The 13,338-nt window shown below is 46.0% G+C and overlaps 1 protein-coding gene across 1 annotated transcript; it reads left to right on the top strand.

The window, feature by feature from the left end:
- Positions 1-4,623: 4,623 nt before the first annotated feature.
- On the top strand, positions 4,624-6,710 carry LOC125524648 (GDSL esterase/lipase At5g55050-like). Its single transcript, XM_048689680.1, has 4 exons — positions 4,624-4,977; positions 5,421-5,551; positions 5,667-6,132; positions 6,240-6,710. Exons 1-4 carry the CDS (start codon positions 4,710-4,712, stop codon positions 6,512-6,514), a joined length of 1,140 nt encoding a protein of 379 aa, XP_048545637.1. The 5' UTR covers positions 4,624-4,709; the 3' UTR covers positions 6,515-6,710.
- Positions 6,711-13,338: the final 6,628 nt, after the last annotated feature.

Below are 13,338 nucleotides of genomic sequence, written 5' to 3'. Positions count from 1 at the left end.
CTCTGAAGACTCCAGAGAAGTTACCATACGAGAGGACCCAGGAGGAGAACGCCGAGATCGCGCGAGAAGAAGTGAAGAAATTCTTTGAAGGGGTGAAAGCAAAGAAACATCCACCTCCGGAGGAGAAGGTAGATCGGGTGAAAGTGAAGCGCACTCTGGCTGCCCTGACAAAACCACCGAAGTCTGATCCGCCGAAAGGAAACTATGACCGCATTATTGGAAAGGAATTTGCCAAAGCGGAGCGGTCGGGAAGTACTGTCAGTGATCAAAGGCTGAAAGAACGACGAGCTGGGAAACAAATTGCCCAGCTCGGCGAACAAGCGAAGCAATCGTGCCCCCCGCTCAAGGTGCCTAGCCACAACGTCGATAATGATCCGAGGATGGTGCCCGGTTATAGCAATCTTGCAGATTACCTGCCCGATGAAGTACATTATGAACCCATGGACGTGCAGATACAAAGATACGAGTACGGGAAGCCTCTCGTCAAAGATGAAAGATCTCTATCAATGATGATGCGAAGATTGCATGATTGGTACTTGAAAATCTGCAGAGACTCTGGGGGGAGGAGTACTTTGTATTTGAAAGTTAAAAAGGAGCATGACCTCGTTGGAATTGATCTGTTGCCTGTTCCATTTGAGGAGTTCTATCAGTTTTTCAATCAATTGGCCCTCGATAAAGCAACGGTCACCTGCTACTGTTTGTAAGTACTACTACTTCTGTCATTAAGTCTCTCCATATAGCTCAGCTCTTTCATTGCATGTATTTATAATCATCCTCACTATATTATGCAGATTGAAGATCGTCGAATTGAAGAAAAGACAAGTCGGTGATATTGGGTTCATTAACACATATCTCATAGATGCAACTCAGGTTAAATTTCATGCCGTAGAAACCGAGGCCAGCATGCTAGAATCGTTGATAATAAATCAAAACAAAGATATAATACTCTTTCCTTACAACTTCAAGTGAGTGTTACTGTCTTGTGCGTATTCGGTTTCCCTTATATATTATTCAAGGTTATAGTAATGTAATTGATGAGTTATGCATGCGTGTGCAGTTTCCACTATATTCTCCTACATATTAAGCTTGAGCAGGGACTAGTAACCGTCTTAGACTCAAGACGAAAAGATCCCAAGGAATATGCAGACATGACTCAAATACTCGAGAAGTAAGTTAAATCGATCATTATCCACCATATCAGCAACTTTGTTCATTTCCTGATATATCAAGTAATTGTTTTCTTTGTCCGGCAGGGTTTGGAGAAAATTCACCAGAAAAGCTCCGGGACTGCCGAAGGAGCTGCAATTTAGACACCCGAAAGTAAGTACTAGCTATAGTAGCATTTTAAGCGCATCTACTAGTCATTCAAGCGCTAGTTTCATCAATACCATTTGGCATTCTTGCTTATCAGTTTGATTAACCTCTATTTCTTGTAAAGTGGTTGTGGCAGCAACAAGGGAATGATTTCTGTGGATACTATGTTTGCAAGTCCATCCGCCACACGACCTGTGAGCGGGGCTACACTGACGAACAATATGAAGTACGTAAATAACAACATTCACAATTTTATTTTATTACCATCATTTGTGTTGAGTTTCATTCATTCATATATATATATATATATATATATATATATATATATATGTATTGAACCCCTTCTTTAAATTAGATGTTTCGGAAGCGGGATGAACTCCTAGCACCAGCTCGCATGCGAGGAATTCAAGAGGAATTGGCGGCATTCTTTCTTGACCACGTGATCCCTGAAGACGGAGAATTCTATGTGGACCCTGAGTCCATATGATTATATTTGTAAGAGATAATTATTGTATATATGTAGCCGGTAGTGTCAGATAGATATACGAGAACTTGTTGTTCGACCAATCTCTCGGAGAAGGAGAGGTGGTCGATATCACTTCTCTCTGTATATATGCATATATGTTCATGACGATCTTCTGTTTCCTTCACTTGCTTACTAGCTAGCTAGCGTGTCTAGTCCTCTCTATATACGTATGTATAGTACGTAGCGTCGACCAAACACGGACATAACAGAGGACACTTCTCTCTATTAATTATAACTAGCTAACACAATATATGAAACACCTAAATTAACCCCCCCAAAACCCCCCACCCCCCCCCCCCTTTAAAAAAAAACAAAAACCCCAGCCACAGAAGTGCTGACGCGTGGATGCCTATTGGTCCCGGTTGGTGCCACCAACCGGGACCAAAGGGTCTCCTGACTAAGCTCTACGCACTGCCCACGTGGAGGGCCTTTAGTCCCGGTTCTGGATTGAACCGGGACTAAAGGGGGGAGGTATTAGTATCGACACTTTAGTCCCGGTTCCTGAACCGGGACTAAAGGCCCTTACGAACCGGGACTATAGGCCCTTTTTCTACCAGTGAAGCATCCTCACACTCACACAAGAACCTATTTAAGTCCAAGCTAAAAGCCAATCGTTTGGTTATAGATTGATTTTTCTTATTTGTACATCTTAAATTTACACATGACATTGTTTTGCAGCAAGGCATTTCATCTCATATTTCTGAGTAGTTTGATTATCAACTTTGTCTACTCAGGCGTATGTGTAATTATTTGCCTCTATTATCTATAGCTAGACATGCTCCAGCTGCCAAAGGGGAAAGGCTGTGTGTGTCTATGCAAAGTTAAAGGTGAACTATTTCTGGATGTAAAACTATAGGTAGTTTGCGAGAAGAAAAATTCTTGCTTTATCGTCAGTCTCACCCCCTCTATGTCTCAATCCTGGCTTCACCCCTGATCATAAGTGGCATCATGATCATGTTACTAGTACCGTGTCATATTAAATGTTGTATTACATTATGTCATGCATGGCAATAAATGAGCCAATATGAGCTATTATGCATTACGAAAGTAAGATCATACACTATTATTATATGCATGATACTATTACATCATACACACCATTACGGCCAGCCTTGTGAAAAAGAAGAGGAGAAATTATGCATATGTGAGTTGTCCTTGTGGTCAGTAGTTGGATCCATCCCGCCATATGCAAGATTGCAAGTGTGCATGCATTGCATGCTACCGCGAGAAGATGGACCCCCATGCCCGAGCCAATCACACATAGTGACAGACGTAGCACAGTATGTTGTGATCACTCGATATCTTTTGAGATTGATCTATTTTGCTAGCCGACAAAATATATAATAATCGTGTCCACATGCGTTGCGGTTGTGCTTCCTACACCGGCTGTAATAATTAACCAATCCACATATATTAAATATACTTGAAAATTTCCATGCTAATTAGAATTTACGAGTTGTTTATCTAGTAGGATCAAATTATTGCGGTATAGATCTTCCGATGTTTTCCTAGATCAATCATAAAAAAATGTAAAAAAAAAAATGAACCGTCCACTTTAGGCTAGTCATAATGAAGAGTAACTTAGACTAGTGTCATACATATGACACTAGTCTATGTTACTATCTTTATCATGCAAAGTGTCGTAGATGTAGTATCAATGATTATTGTATTTATTATCTTGTACACTCATTGTTTTTTGAAACGCGCAATGTGATGGTAACATAATATGCTACCACTATCATCTCTTTTCTCATACTATGCCAAGTCACCACTAGTTTGCATTGCACAAGGATGCATATTACTGACTATGTTTCTCTCATGATGACTAGAATTATGGGCCAAGAGTTATAATGGAGGAGATTAACTCAGGTGGAAAACGGGAGAAGTCCCTTTGCTCGAGCCCGTTGCTTCCTCTCCACGAATCAATATTCATGTTTCCCCAGTTTGCCCTAATTTCTATGGTTCCATGCCATGATTTGTCGTATATCTCCTATCACTGATTTTATGCACACCACTCTCTCAATACCACACCTAAATCCATTAATTTCACTTTCCCAGACAGGATCCAGCAATATGTGGCCAGAGTTTCTTTTCATATGTTGGGTGTCTTCTTTCTGTTTTGAGAAAACTTTCAATCTATTTATCTTCAGTCATGGCAATACAACGAACATTAGAAAAAATAAAAATTACATTCATATCCATAGACCACCTAGCGACGACTAGAAGCACCGAAGCGAGCCGAAGGCGCACCGCCATCACCCCCTAAGTGTGGTGACTTGTGTAATCTTGTTCGACTTTGAGTTGGTAGCGTTTTAGGTACTACTTTGACCATTCTTTTTCTTTTAACCTGGTTGTACGAGGATTTTCTCATCACTTTATATATTTTTGAATGTTAGACCTCTACTTATAAAGCTGGGCGAAAACTTGTTTTGAGAAAATAATGCGTCCAGTACATACCCACCAGTAGTGTCAGAGGTGTACAGAGCGGTCCACCGACGATCGTACGTACTGCGTGCCCATACGCATGCATGGCGACCGATCACTTTCTGCCGCATGCATCACGCTCTCCAGCTAGCTTGTATGTATAGTCACATGGATGGATCACGGAGCATCACCAGCCCGCGCGAGGACAACGTAGGTCGCTGTCCTCTCTCGCATCGCACCGCATGTGTTCCTCGCATCGCATGGACGCATGCACCGACGGTAGAGTGAACGTCCGTCCGTCAGTCTCGGACGATCGGTCGATCCGGCCCTTTAAATACCGGCCCATCGGACACCGGCATCCTCACACCAAAACCTATCTAGCTTTGCCTATTGCTAGCACAGCACGCACGAGCTAGCTAGAGTGAGAGCCATAGCAGTTTCGGGCATGGCGAGGAGCATTGCTCTGGTCTGCTTCCTCGTCGTCGGTCTCGGCCTCGTCGGCACCGTGTGCGCCTCGGCGGCGGTGGCTGGCGGCAAGAACGGAGGGCGGCTGGTGAACGCGGTGTACGTGTTCGGCGACTCGCTGGTGGACGTGGGCAACAACGACTACCTGCCGGCGCCGGCGCCCAGGGCGAACCGGCCCTACGGCATGGACCTCCCCGGCAAGCCCACCGGCCGCTTCACCAACGGCTACAACCTTGCCGACGTCATCTGTAAGTGTACCCCTGATAGCACCCCATGCGCCCACTACGTGCATGTATGCTTAATTATTATTGCTAATTAACATTATCCGCAAACGTATGGGGAAGGCAGCAAGCTTAACGATTGCACCATTATACATGTGTGCACCGGACATGCATTTTGACCTCGAACAGGATGGACAGGCAGGACTGTTATAACCACTAAATTAGTTAATTTGTGACTGAAAAGTCGTGGATATATAACAAAAGCAAGAGCTTAATTTGAAGATCAAACTCAAATCATATGGCAACATTGATATATAACGACAGGTATATGAAGTGGACAGACAAACGTGTGCGGCAAATTAACAATGCAAACCCACAGCTTGGATCATGCACAATAACAAACGAATTAAATAAGCAGCTAGGTAACCAAGTTTTATTACATGTGTGTCATATATATGTTGTACGTGCAGCACAACGTGTGGGGTTCGAGATGAGCCCCAAGCCGTACCTCTCCATGCTGCCGCACGACAAGATTTTACTCGGCCTCTGCAAGATTGGCGCCAACTACGCTTCCGGTGGATCCGGCATCCTCGACACCACGGTACATAAACAACTTCAACCTTGTGATTCCAATGCCGTTCAAGAGCACAATATTACTGTCCAAGTACATATACTTGTTGGTTAATTATATGCATGACACATCGATCTTTTTGCAGGGAAAAGGGACGCTCACAATGCGGACGCAAGTTGAGTACTTCAAGAAGGCGGCGGACAACATGATTTGCTACCCAAGCAAGGAGGAGCACCTGGCGCGGTCCCTCTTCCTCCTCAGCGGTGGCGGCAACGACTTCTCGGCCTTCGACCCCTCCACCGCCAGCCCCCAGGCCTACGTCGTCAAGATGGTCACCACCTACATCGAGCACATCCAGGCGTTGTATGACATGGGAGCACGGATGGTGGGGATCCTCGACGTTCCACCGATCGGGTGCACGCCAGGGCAGAGGGTCGGCATGCCCAACGGCGAGTGCAACGAGCAAGCCAACTCCCTCGCGCAGGCGTTCAACGGCCTCCTCAGGGCCAAGCTCGCCGAGGCCGCTGAGGTGACCATGAAGGAGCTCAAGTACTCCATCGCCGCCAACTACAACATCCTCAACGACATGATGGACAACTCGCTGGTAGCCGGTATGTACGCAGATACACTAACCATTTTCTATCCTTATTCACTAGCTAGGGTTCTTGTACGTACGTGCATTTAGTAATTCATGTGGACTGTCTGCATGTACGGCCAGGGCTGAGGCACGTGAAGACGGCATGCTGCGGGTCTGGGAAGCTCAACGCGGAGGTGATGTGCAGCCACCCAGGCACGACGGCGTGCCCCGCCGCCGAGCACGACGACTACATGTTCTGGGACATGCTCCACCCCACGCACGCCACCATCCAGCGCGGCGTCGTCGCCCTTTTCTACGGCAACGGCCCCAAGTACGGCGAGCCCGTCAACTTCGGCATGCTGGTCACGGGCAAGAATGAATCTCCTGCGCTCAAGATGGTCGTCGACGACCAGTAAACGGCGACGTTCGTCGGCATCCTTGCCAATTCGAAATAATGATGATTTAAAATTTGCAGCAGCTGCTAGCTAGCAAGGAGCTAATAAGAGGTTGATTTTCCCGTTAATTATTCCATCTTGTGTTGTGTTGTGTTCTGTCCTTCGATTATTAGTATGTGGAACTAATAAAGTGATTAAGTAAATAAATCTTGTCCTATCCGGCCCGCGTGTGGTGTGCAATGCATGATGCATCAATAATTCTACACATACGTACCCTAAATCTGACGCGACCTACAAAACATGCATACATGCTCAATTATCAGCTGCATAAATATCGATCGATCGACCGATCGATCTTGAGATCATTAAAAAAACAAAAGAGAACTGTACATAGATGTGAGTCGTCCTTGTGGTCAATTGTGAGGTCCATCCGATCACATGCAATTATGCATGCAGTGCATGGTGCCGTGAGAAGATGGATCCAACACAGTACCTGGCCGAACCAATCACACATACTACGGACACACATTGCACAGTAGTTTGTGGTTACCCGATATCTTTTGAGATCGATATGCTTTGCTAGCCAACAAAAAAATAATGATATGTCCACATGTTGTCAGCAGCCCTACTACACATGTGATTGGATGGTTAGGTTATTCGCAAAAAAAAAGATGGTTAGGAGGATAGTGGTATCCCCAGCCCAGCAGTGTTCAAGTCCTGAACTTGAAAGATGCTTATAGGGATAGGGTGTACGTGCGTGCGTTCACAAGGGTGACCGTATCTGAGCGGCTTCGATTGTACTATGTTAACGGAAAAAAAAAACCAGCCCTACTACTCCAGCTGTCCATGAAGAGGCGGGAAGCAACGAGTTGTCCGCAACTTAAGAGATGGGCCAGACCTCGACCCATCCGGGCCGGGCAAAAGGTTTACCGGCAGGCTAGGCCAAACAGATGGTGATTTATATTTTTCCTATTTTCCGTATGGTTTTAATTTGCTTGAAAAATTCATGTTTGCGTTGTAGAGGTTCATTCCACCATCTGTAGCAATTGATTATTTTTGTCAGGGAGCGATTCGCCTTGTTCTATGAGCAGAAGTTTAACCGAACCCAACTTTGGAAAGTTCAAAGACGATAGCCAAAAATGTTCAAAGAAACTCTAGAGGTTTCATGTTTAAAAGAAGTCACAAATTCAGGGTTGAGACACAGGAGAGTTTGGAGAAGTAAAAATACCAGAGAGTTCATGACACTACGAAAAAGCAAAAGAAGGTACTCCCTTCGGTCCCTTTTACTCTACATATAAGAATACTTTGAGTCAAATTTTATAAAGTTTGACTATATTTATATGAAAAAATATCAATATATACAATACTAAAGCTACAGAATATGAAAATTAAATTGATGACGAATTAATGATATTGAACTCGTGAATTTTGATATTTTTTTCTATGAAGTTAGTAAAATTTTACGAAGTTTGACTTCAAACAAATCTTATATGCGAAGTAAAAAGGACTGGATGGAGTAAAAAAGAAGCGCTAGAAGTTCACTGGACAAAATGCTAAAAGTTCAGTTGCTGTTGCGACGACAGGTTGGTATGGTTCGAATAGAAAGGAAGCAAAATAAAACATAAAATAGAAAATGCAAAAGTTCACATTAAAATAAACAAAAAGTTAGAGGTTTGAAAATCAAAATGCCATGTGAAAAATAATTAGAAATTGTAAAATCTTATAAATAAATAAAAATTAGAAGTTAATTGAATAAAAATAGTTAAGAACAAACCCTCAAAGTTCACATGAGAAAACATGGTGAGGTCATCGAAAATTAAAATAACAAAGTATTTCGATTTTTAGAAAAAAAGGCTTTTCCCCATTTCTACAAATAAAAATAACAGAGCACTTCGATGTTTATACAAAAAATATCAGAATTTTCCCATTCAAAAAAAACTAAAAAATTCAAATTAAAATAATAGATAATTTCAATGTTTATAATTTCCTTGTTTATTAAAATAAACCCAAGAAGTTCACATTTTTTTATAAAATAGGGCAGTTCAATGTTTATATAAAAAAATCTCATGTTCCCCGTTTGTAAAAATAAAACCAAGAAGTTCAAATTATAACAAAGCAGTTGAATTTTTGGATTTTCTTGATTCTTCAAATAAAACGAAGAAGTTTTAATTAAAACAAGAGAGCACTTCAACTTGATTAGAAAATTAAATATTCTCCGCTTGTAAAAACAAGCACGCCACTCCCTGGCGCATGCTTTCAATGGCCTCCTCAGGGGACATGCTTCACCCCACGCACGCCACTATCAAACGCGGCGTCGTAGCCCTCTTCTACGGCAACGGCTCCAAGTACGGCAAGCCCGTTAACTTCGGCACTCTAGTCACGGGCATGGACGAAGGATCTCCTGCGCTCAACGGCTCAAGGTAAAGAGGCTGCTACGTCCCCGCTTACCCTCCCCCCTCCCCCCACCCCCCCCCCCCCCCGCAGCTCTCCCACCCCCTGTGTCCCTCTCCGAGGCGACACGGGGGAACCCTAGCCACCCCCGCCGCCGGCCTTCCTCCACCCTCCCCTCCCTCTCGCCGCCGCAGAGAGCCACCGCTGCGCAAAGCCCATGCAGTGCCGGCGGTGGCGGGGCTTCTCCCCTGGCGTGGCTTCCCTTCTTCCTCGCGGCGGCTTAGTCAACCCCCCGGTGGGCTTGGTGGCGCGGTGCTTCGAAGCTCCGGCGGCGGCTCGCTTTGCGGCAGGTTGGAGGGCATATCCCTGTCTGGTGGTGCCGCCTAGACAACGGCGGCGGCCTAGGGCTCTTGACCCCAGATTGGATCTGGGTGGTGCTCGGGCCTGGCCGTGGCTGCCTGTCAGGCGTGGTGGCGGCGAGTCTCGCGGCCTCTGGGCATCATGGAGGTGCCGGCGGCGGCGTGTGCTCAGCCTGGTGGTGGCGGCGGCCGTGCACGGGAGTTGGATTCCTTCGAACAGATCTGGGTGAAAACTTGCTTCCGGCTACTGCCAAGGCCGACGGTGGCGGCGCTATCTGCATCGTTCCCTTCTTGAAGGCATCGCCGTGGAGAAGTTCAAGGCCACTCTATGCTATCTTCGGGGGAAACCCTAGATCGGATGAACGGATGACGACGGCGCTCTGGTGTCATTCCCCCCTTGGGGGCGTCATTCTTGGAGGTACACACGTGATCGAGGGACCAGAGGACAGATTCTTTGGTGGAGCGGTGCGTCGTCTCACTCATTGATGGCGGCGGGTCTCGGCGACATGGCGCTGTGGTGACTCGGCGTTCGATGCGCGGAGATGGACTCGCGGGAGGGTGACGCGGTCTGGCGTCTTGGTGGCATCGACGGCAGCTAGACCGGGCAAGGTAGATGCAGCAGTACAGCTCTGAAGATGGATTGGTGGTAGGTGGCTGCAAGCGTCCTGGTTGAGGACTGCGCCGGACCAGTGGGTGACCCATACCTGGCAGGCGTCCTGGATGGGACCTCGGGTCTTAGATGTTAGGTTTGGCTGCGAGGTCTGTTTGGTATTAGGCTCAGACTATCATCATCCTTTTATCAATTGGATTGGAGTAGTGACAGATGTTGCTTAGACGGTGACTTTAATCTTACTGTTGTATTACTTGTAAGGTCTTGTGTGAAGAATTAATAAAGTGACTTCATGCATAGGGAGGATCTTTCTCCTTTTCAAGAAAAAAAAACGGCTCAAGCTCAAGTTGGTCGTCGACGACGAGTAAATGATGGATGGCATGCATGCATGCATGTCCACGTGCATGTTGAATCATCGTCTGACTCCCAAAACTAATTTAAAATTTGCATGCAGCTGCTAGCTCAGATAGGCGCTAGTAGCACTTTGTAATAAGCGAGTGATCCTCGTTATTATTCCGTGCGTGCAGCTAGCTCGATCTAGTGTTGCGTCTTGTGCTTCAATTATTGTGTGGGATCTAATAAATCAGTTTAGCTGGATGACCAATTTGAAATTTGGATTGGTCGATTCTTTTGGAAAAGAAGCGGCGGTCATGTGAAGCACCGAGGCACCGTTGACGGCGCCGGTGTGAGCATAGGCCCGGGGAAGCCGAAAAGGCCTAAGCCACAAAGCGAGTCGGAAACTTGACGCTGGTTTGGGGGAGGGGGGGGGCGGGGGGGGGGGTGCAGGTTCACCGTGGAATTCAGGTGGTTCGTGGTTTAGAGGGATGGTCGGGGGAGCGGCAAGCTCGACGGTGCGGGGAGGTTGTGGGGAGGGTGGGGCGTCAAGGCTAGCATGGTAGCATTGCTGGCCGAGGGCGACAGAGGTTCATGGTTTGGCCAATGAGACGGTTTGGGGAAGAAGAAACAAAAGACAGAATGTTGAAGAAGGCCATCTGACTTTTAGTTTTGCATCCGATGGCCGAAAACTAATTGACTGCTCCATAATGAGTTTTCGGTCGATTGACCCCTAAGGGTAGGCGGACCCGCAAACCGCCCGCCCGGACCGCGGAAGCCATCCAATGGTGACCTATATCGGTCCGCGGGGCGGCGCGGACACGATTTCTCGCGCAAATTGAAGATAAAGTGGGGGGAGGTTTGCGAGAGTCAAGACAACCGAAAACGTAGGACACCGACACCCCGGGTCCACCCAACCCCCCACTCCGATCTCATTTCCTTCCACTCCGCCCATCTCTCCCTTACTTTGCATCCACATCCTCCACCTCCTCCGCCGCTGTTGTATATCTATGTCCGCCACAGAGCCATTGCAGGACGTCCGTAACAAGCAGCGACGCACCTATGACGTAGCTGCCCATCCTGGAGCCATTTGTATCCAGGTACACTTTGCTCCCTGTCGACGACCTTCATTGCGGGCACCATGCCTGGCAGGTGTTCGGTCAAATGTCATTAAGCTTATTTTCAAATGTTATGTCGTTTTTTAGAGTACGAAGGATGGTGAGCTACTCAACCATAGAGGATGAGTTGTTGTATGATGTGTGGCTTTCGTATCCGCGGACTTCATAGGCAGGAGCAGAGGGGAACCCTTCTGGGAGCAAGTGCATGAAAAGTTTCACGCACGAAAGCACATTGCGCCCAATGACATGTACATCATTCAACCACGCAATGTGTGGTCGTTGTTGTACGTTCGTCAGCTCGAGACAAGGTGGCCATTGCATGCGGCAGAGGACGAGATCGTAAATTTTACTTCCTCTTGCTCAACTTGTTGATTGATTTGTTCACTCAATGTTTGTCTACACATTATATGTAGTCTGCACGCGCCGCCCTGGTGTACCACAGGACAGAGGGACGGCCATTTATGTGCACACACTGTTGAATGAAGCTGAAGGGGAAGTATGTGTGGAACAACATGATCTGTTCATGAAAAATTTGTTGGACATCCGGGATCTAGACACTGTTGTACTAGACTTAATTTGCATGCTATGTATGGATGATTTGTGCTTTTTTCTATCCGAACTTTGATGAATATTGGCCGCTCTACATGAATTTCGTCTGGTTAGTTAAAATACTGTTTGAAATATATGTGGCTACAGTTGGATGATGTTCTTCTGTATCCGTGTTTGCGGACTGGCCCTGTACACGTCCTACTCAACATCTTTTTTTCATCAAGTTTAGAATGCTTACCACGAGTGCCTACCAACATCTGACATGCAAAACATGCAAACGTTGTCAATTATCAGCTGCTGTTCAATTTGTTGTATGCTTACTTATATGCTTATATATAAATAAACAAGAGAAACTGTACATTGATTGTGAGGTGTCCTTGTGGTCAATAGTGGGTCCATCGGGCCACATGCAAGTATGCATGCAGACATGCAGTGCATGGTACCATGAGAAGATGGATCCGACATCACACATACTGACAAATAGCACAGTAGTTTGTGATCACCCGATATCTTTCCAGATCGATCTGCTTTGCTAGCTGACAATTCGGTATAATGATCATGTCCACACGTGTTGCGCGTCCTGCAACGCCTGTATAATTAACTAATCTGCATATATTAGATAATTAACCAATCGATGTTAGCTTTATATTTGGAGGGAGAAAATGGAAGCATGAACTCTGAGGATCAAATCAAACAGCGTACCCTTTCGGTCTGGTAGGCGAGGGCAACTAAGCGCTATGCTTTTTTCGTGCCTCCCGTTGGAGCCGTCGCTGGTCTATCTCGTCTTCTATAGTCTTAAGGCTATGGAGGGCTTCGTTTTGGTTCTTTAAATTTTGTTAGGATTTGTACCCTGCTTAGAGAGTTGAGGTGTCGGCAGTCGACAACTCTTTGAAGGTGAAATATGGTTTTCCCCGCCTAGCCCCTGTTTTGGTAGTGTTTCTAGCATCGTCGGAGAATGTGTGGAGGTTTGTCTCCGACGGATCTCGCGGAATTTAGTTAGCGTTTGTCTTCGATGGATCCACGTGAATTCGATCTTCATTCGTCTGTGTTCATGTGTCTACAGGTTGGATCCTCCTAATTTACGCATCTCTTCATCAGCAGCGGTTGCTGTCCTGGTGCATTGGTTCTATGCGGTCTTAGCACGACGACTTTCCGACTATCTACTACAATAAGGTTTGCCTGACTCCGATGAGGGAGGGGTGATGACGGCGGCGCGCCTTTGGCTCACTAGGTGGTCTACAGACCTGGATGTATTTTTACTTCTGGTGTTCTTTGTACTATTTTGACAGTTGATGAATAGATCAGAAGCTTTCCTTGCAAGAAAAACATGAGCTCGCACAAAAAAAGAGTGAGATTATGCCATTCAAGTGGAATGGGTCTCGTTGGCAATTTTTTTTTACCGAAAGCATCACAAAATGTTAGTTACCACCCTTCATATTTGGTAAAGTTCAGGAAAATGGGGTTGCTAACGTCGAGGTGCCAAAC

This window comes from Triticum urartu, chromosome 7, assembly GCF_003073215.2.
Source record: "Triticum urartu cultivar G1812 chromosome 7, Tu2.1, whole genome shotgun sequence".
Taxonomy (NCBI): Eukaryota; Viridiplantae; Streptophyta; class Magnoliopsida; order Poales; family Poaceae; genus Triticum; species Triticum urartu.
This window is presented reverse-complemented; position numbering and strand designations above follow the sequence as displayed.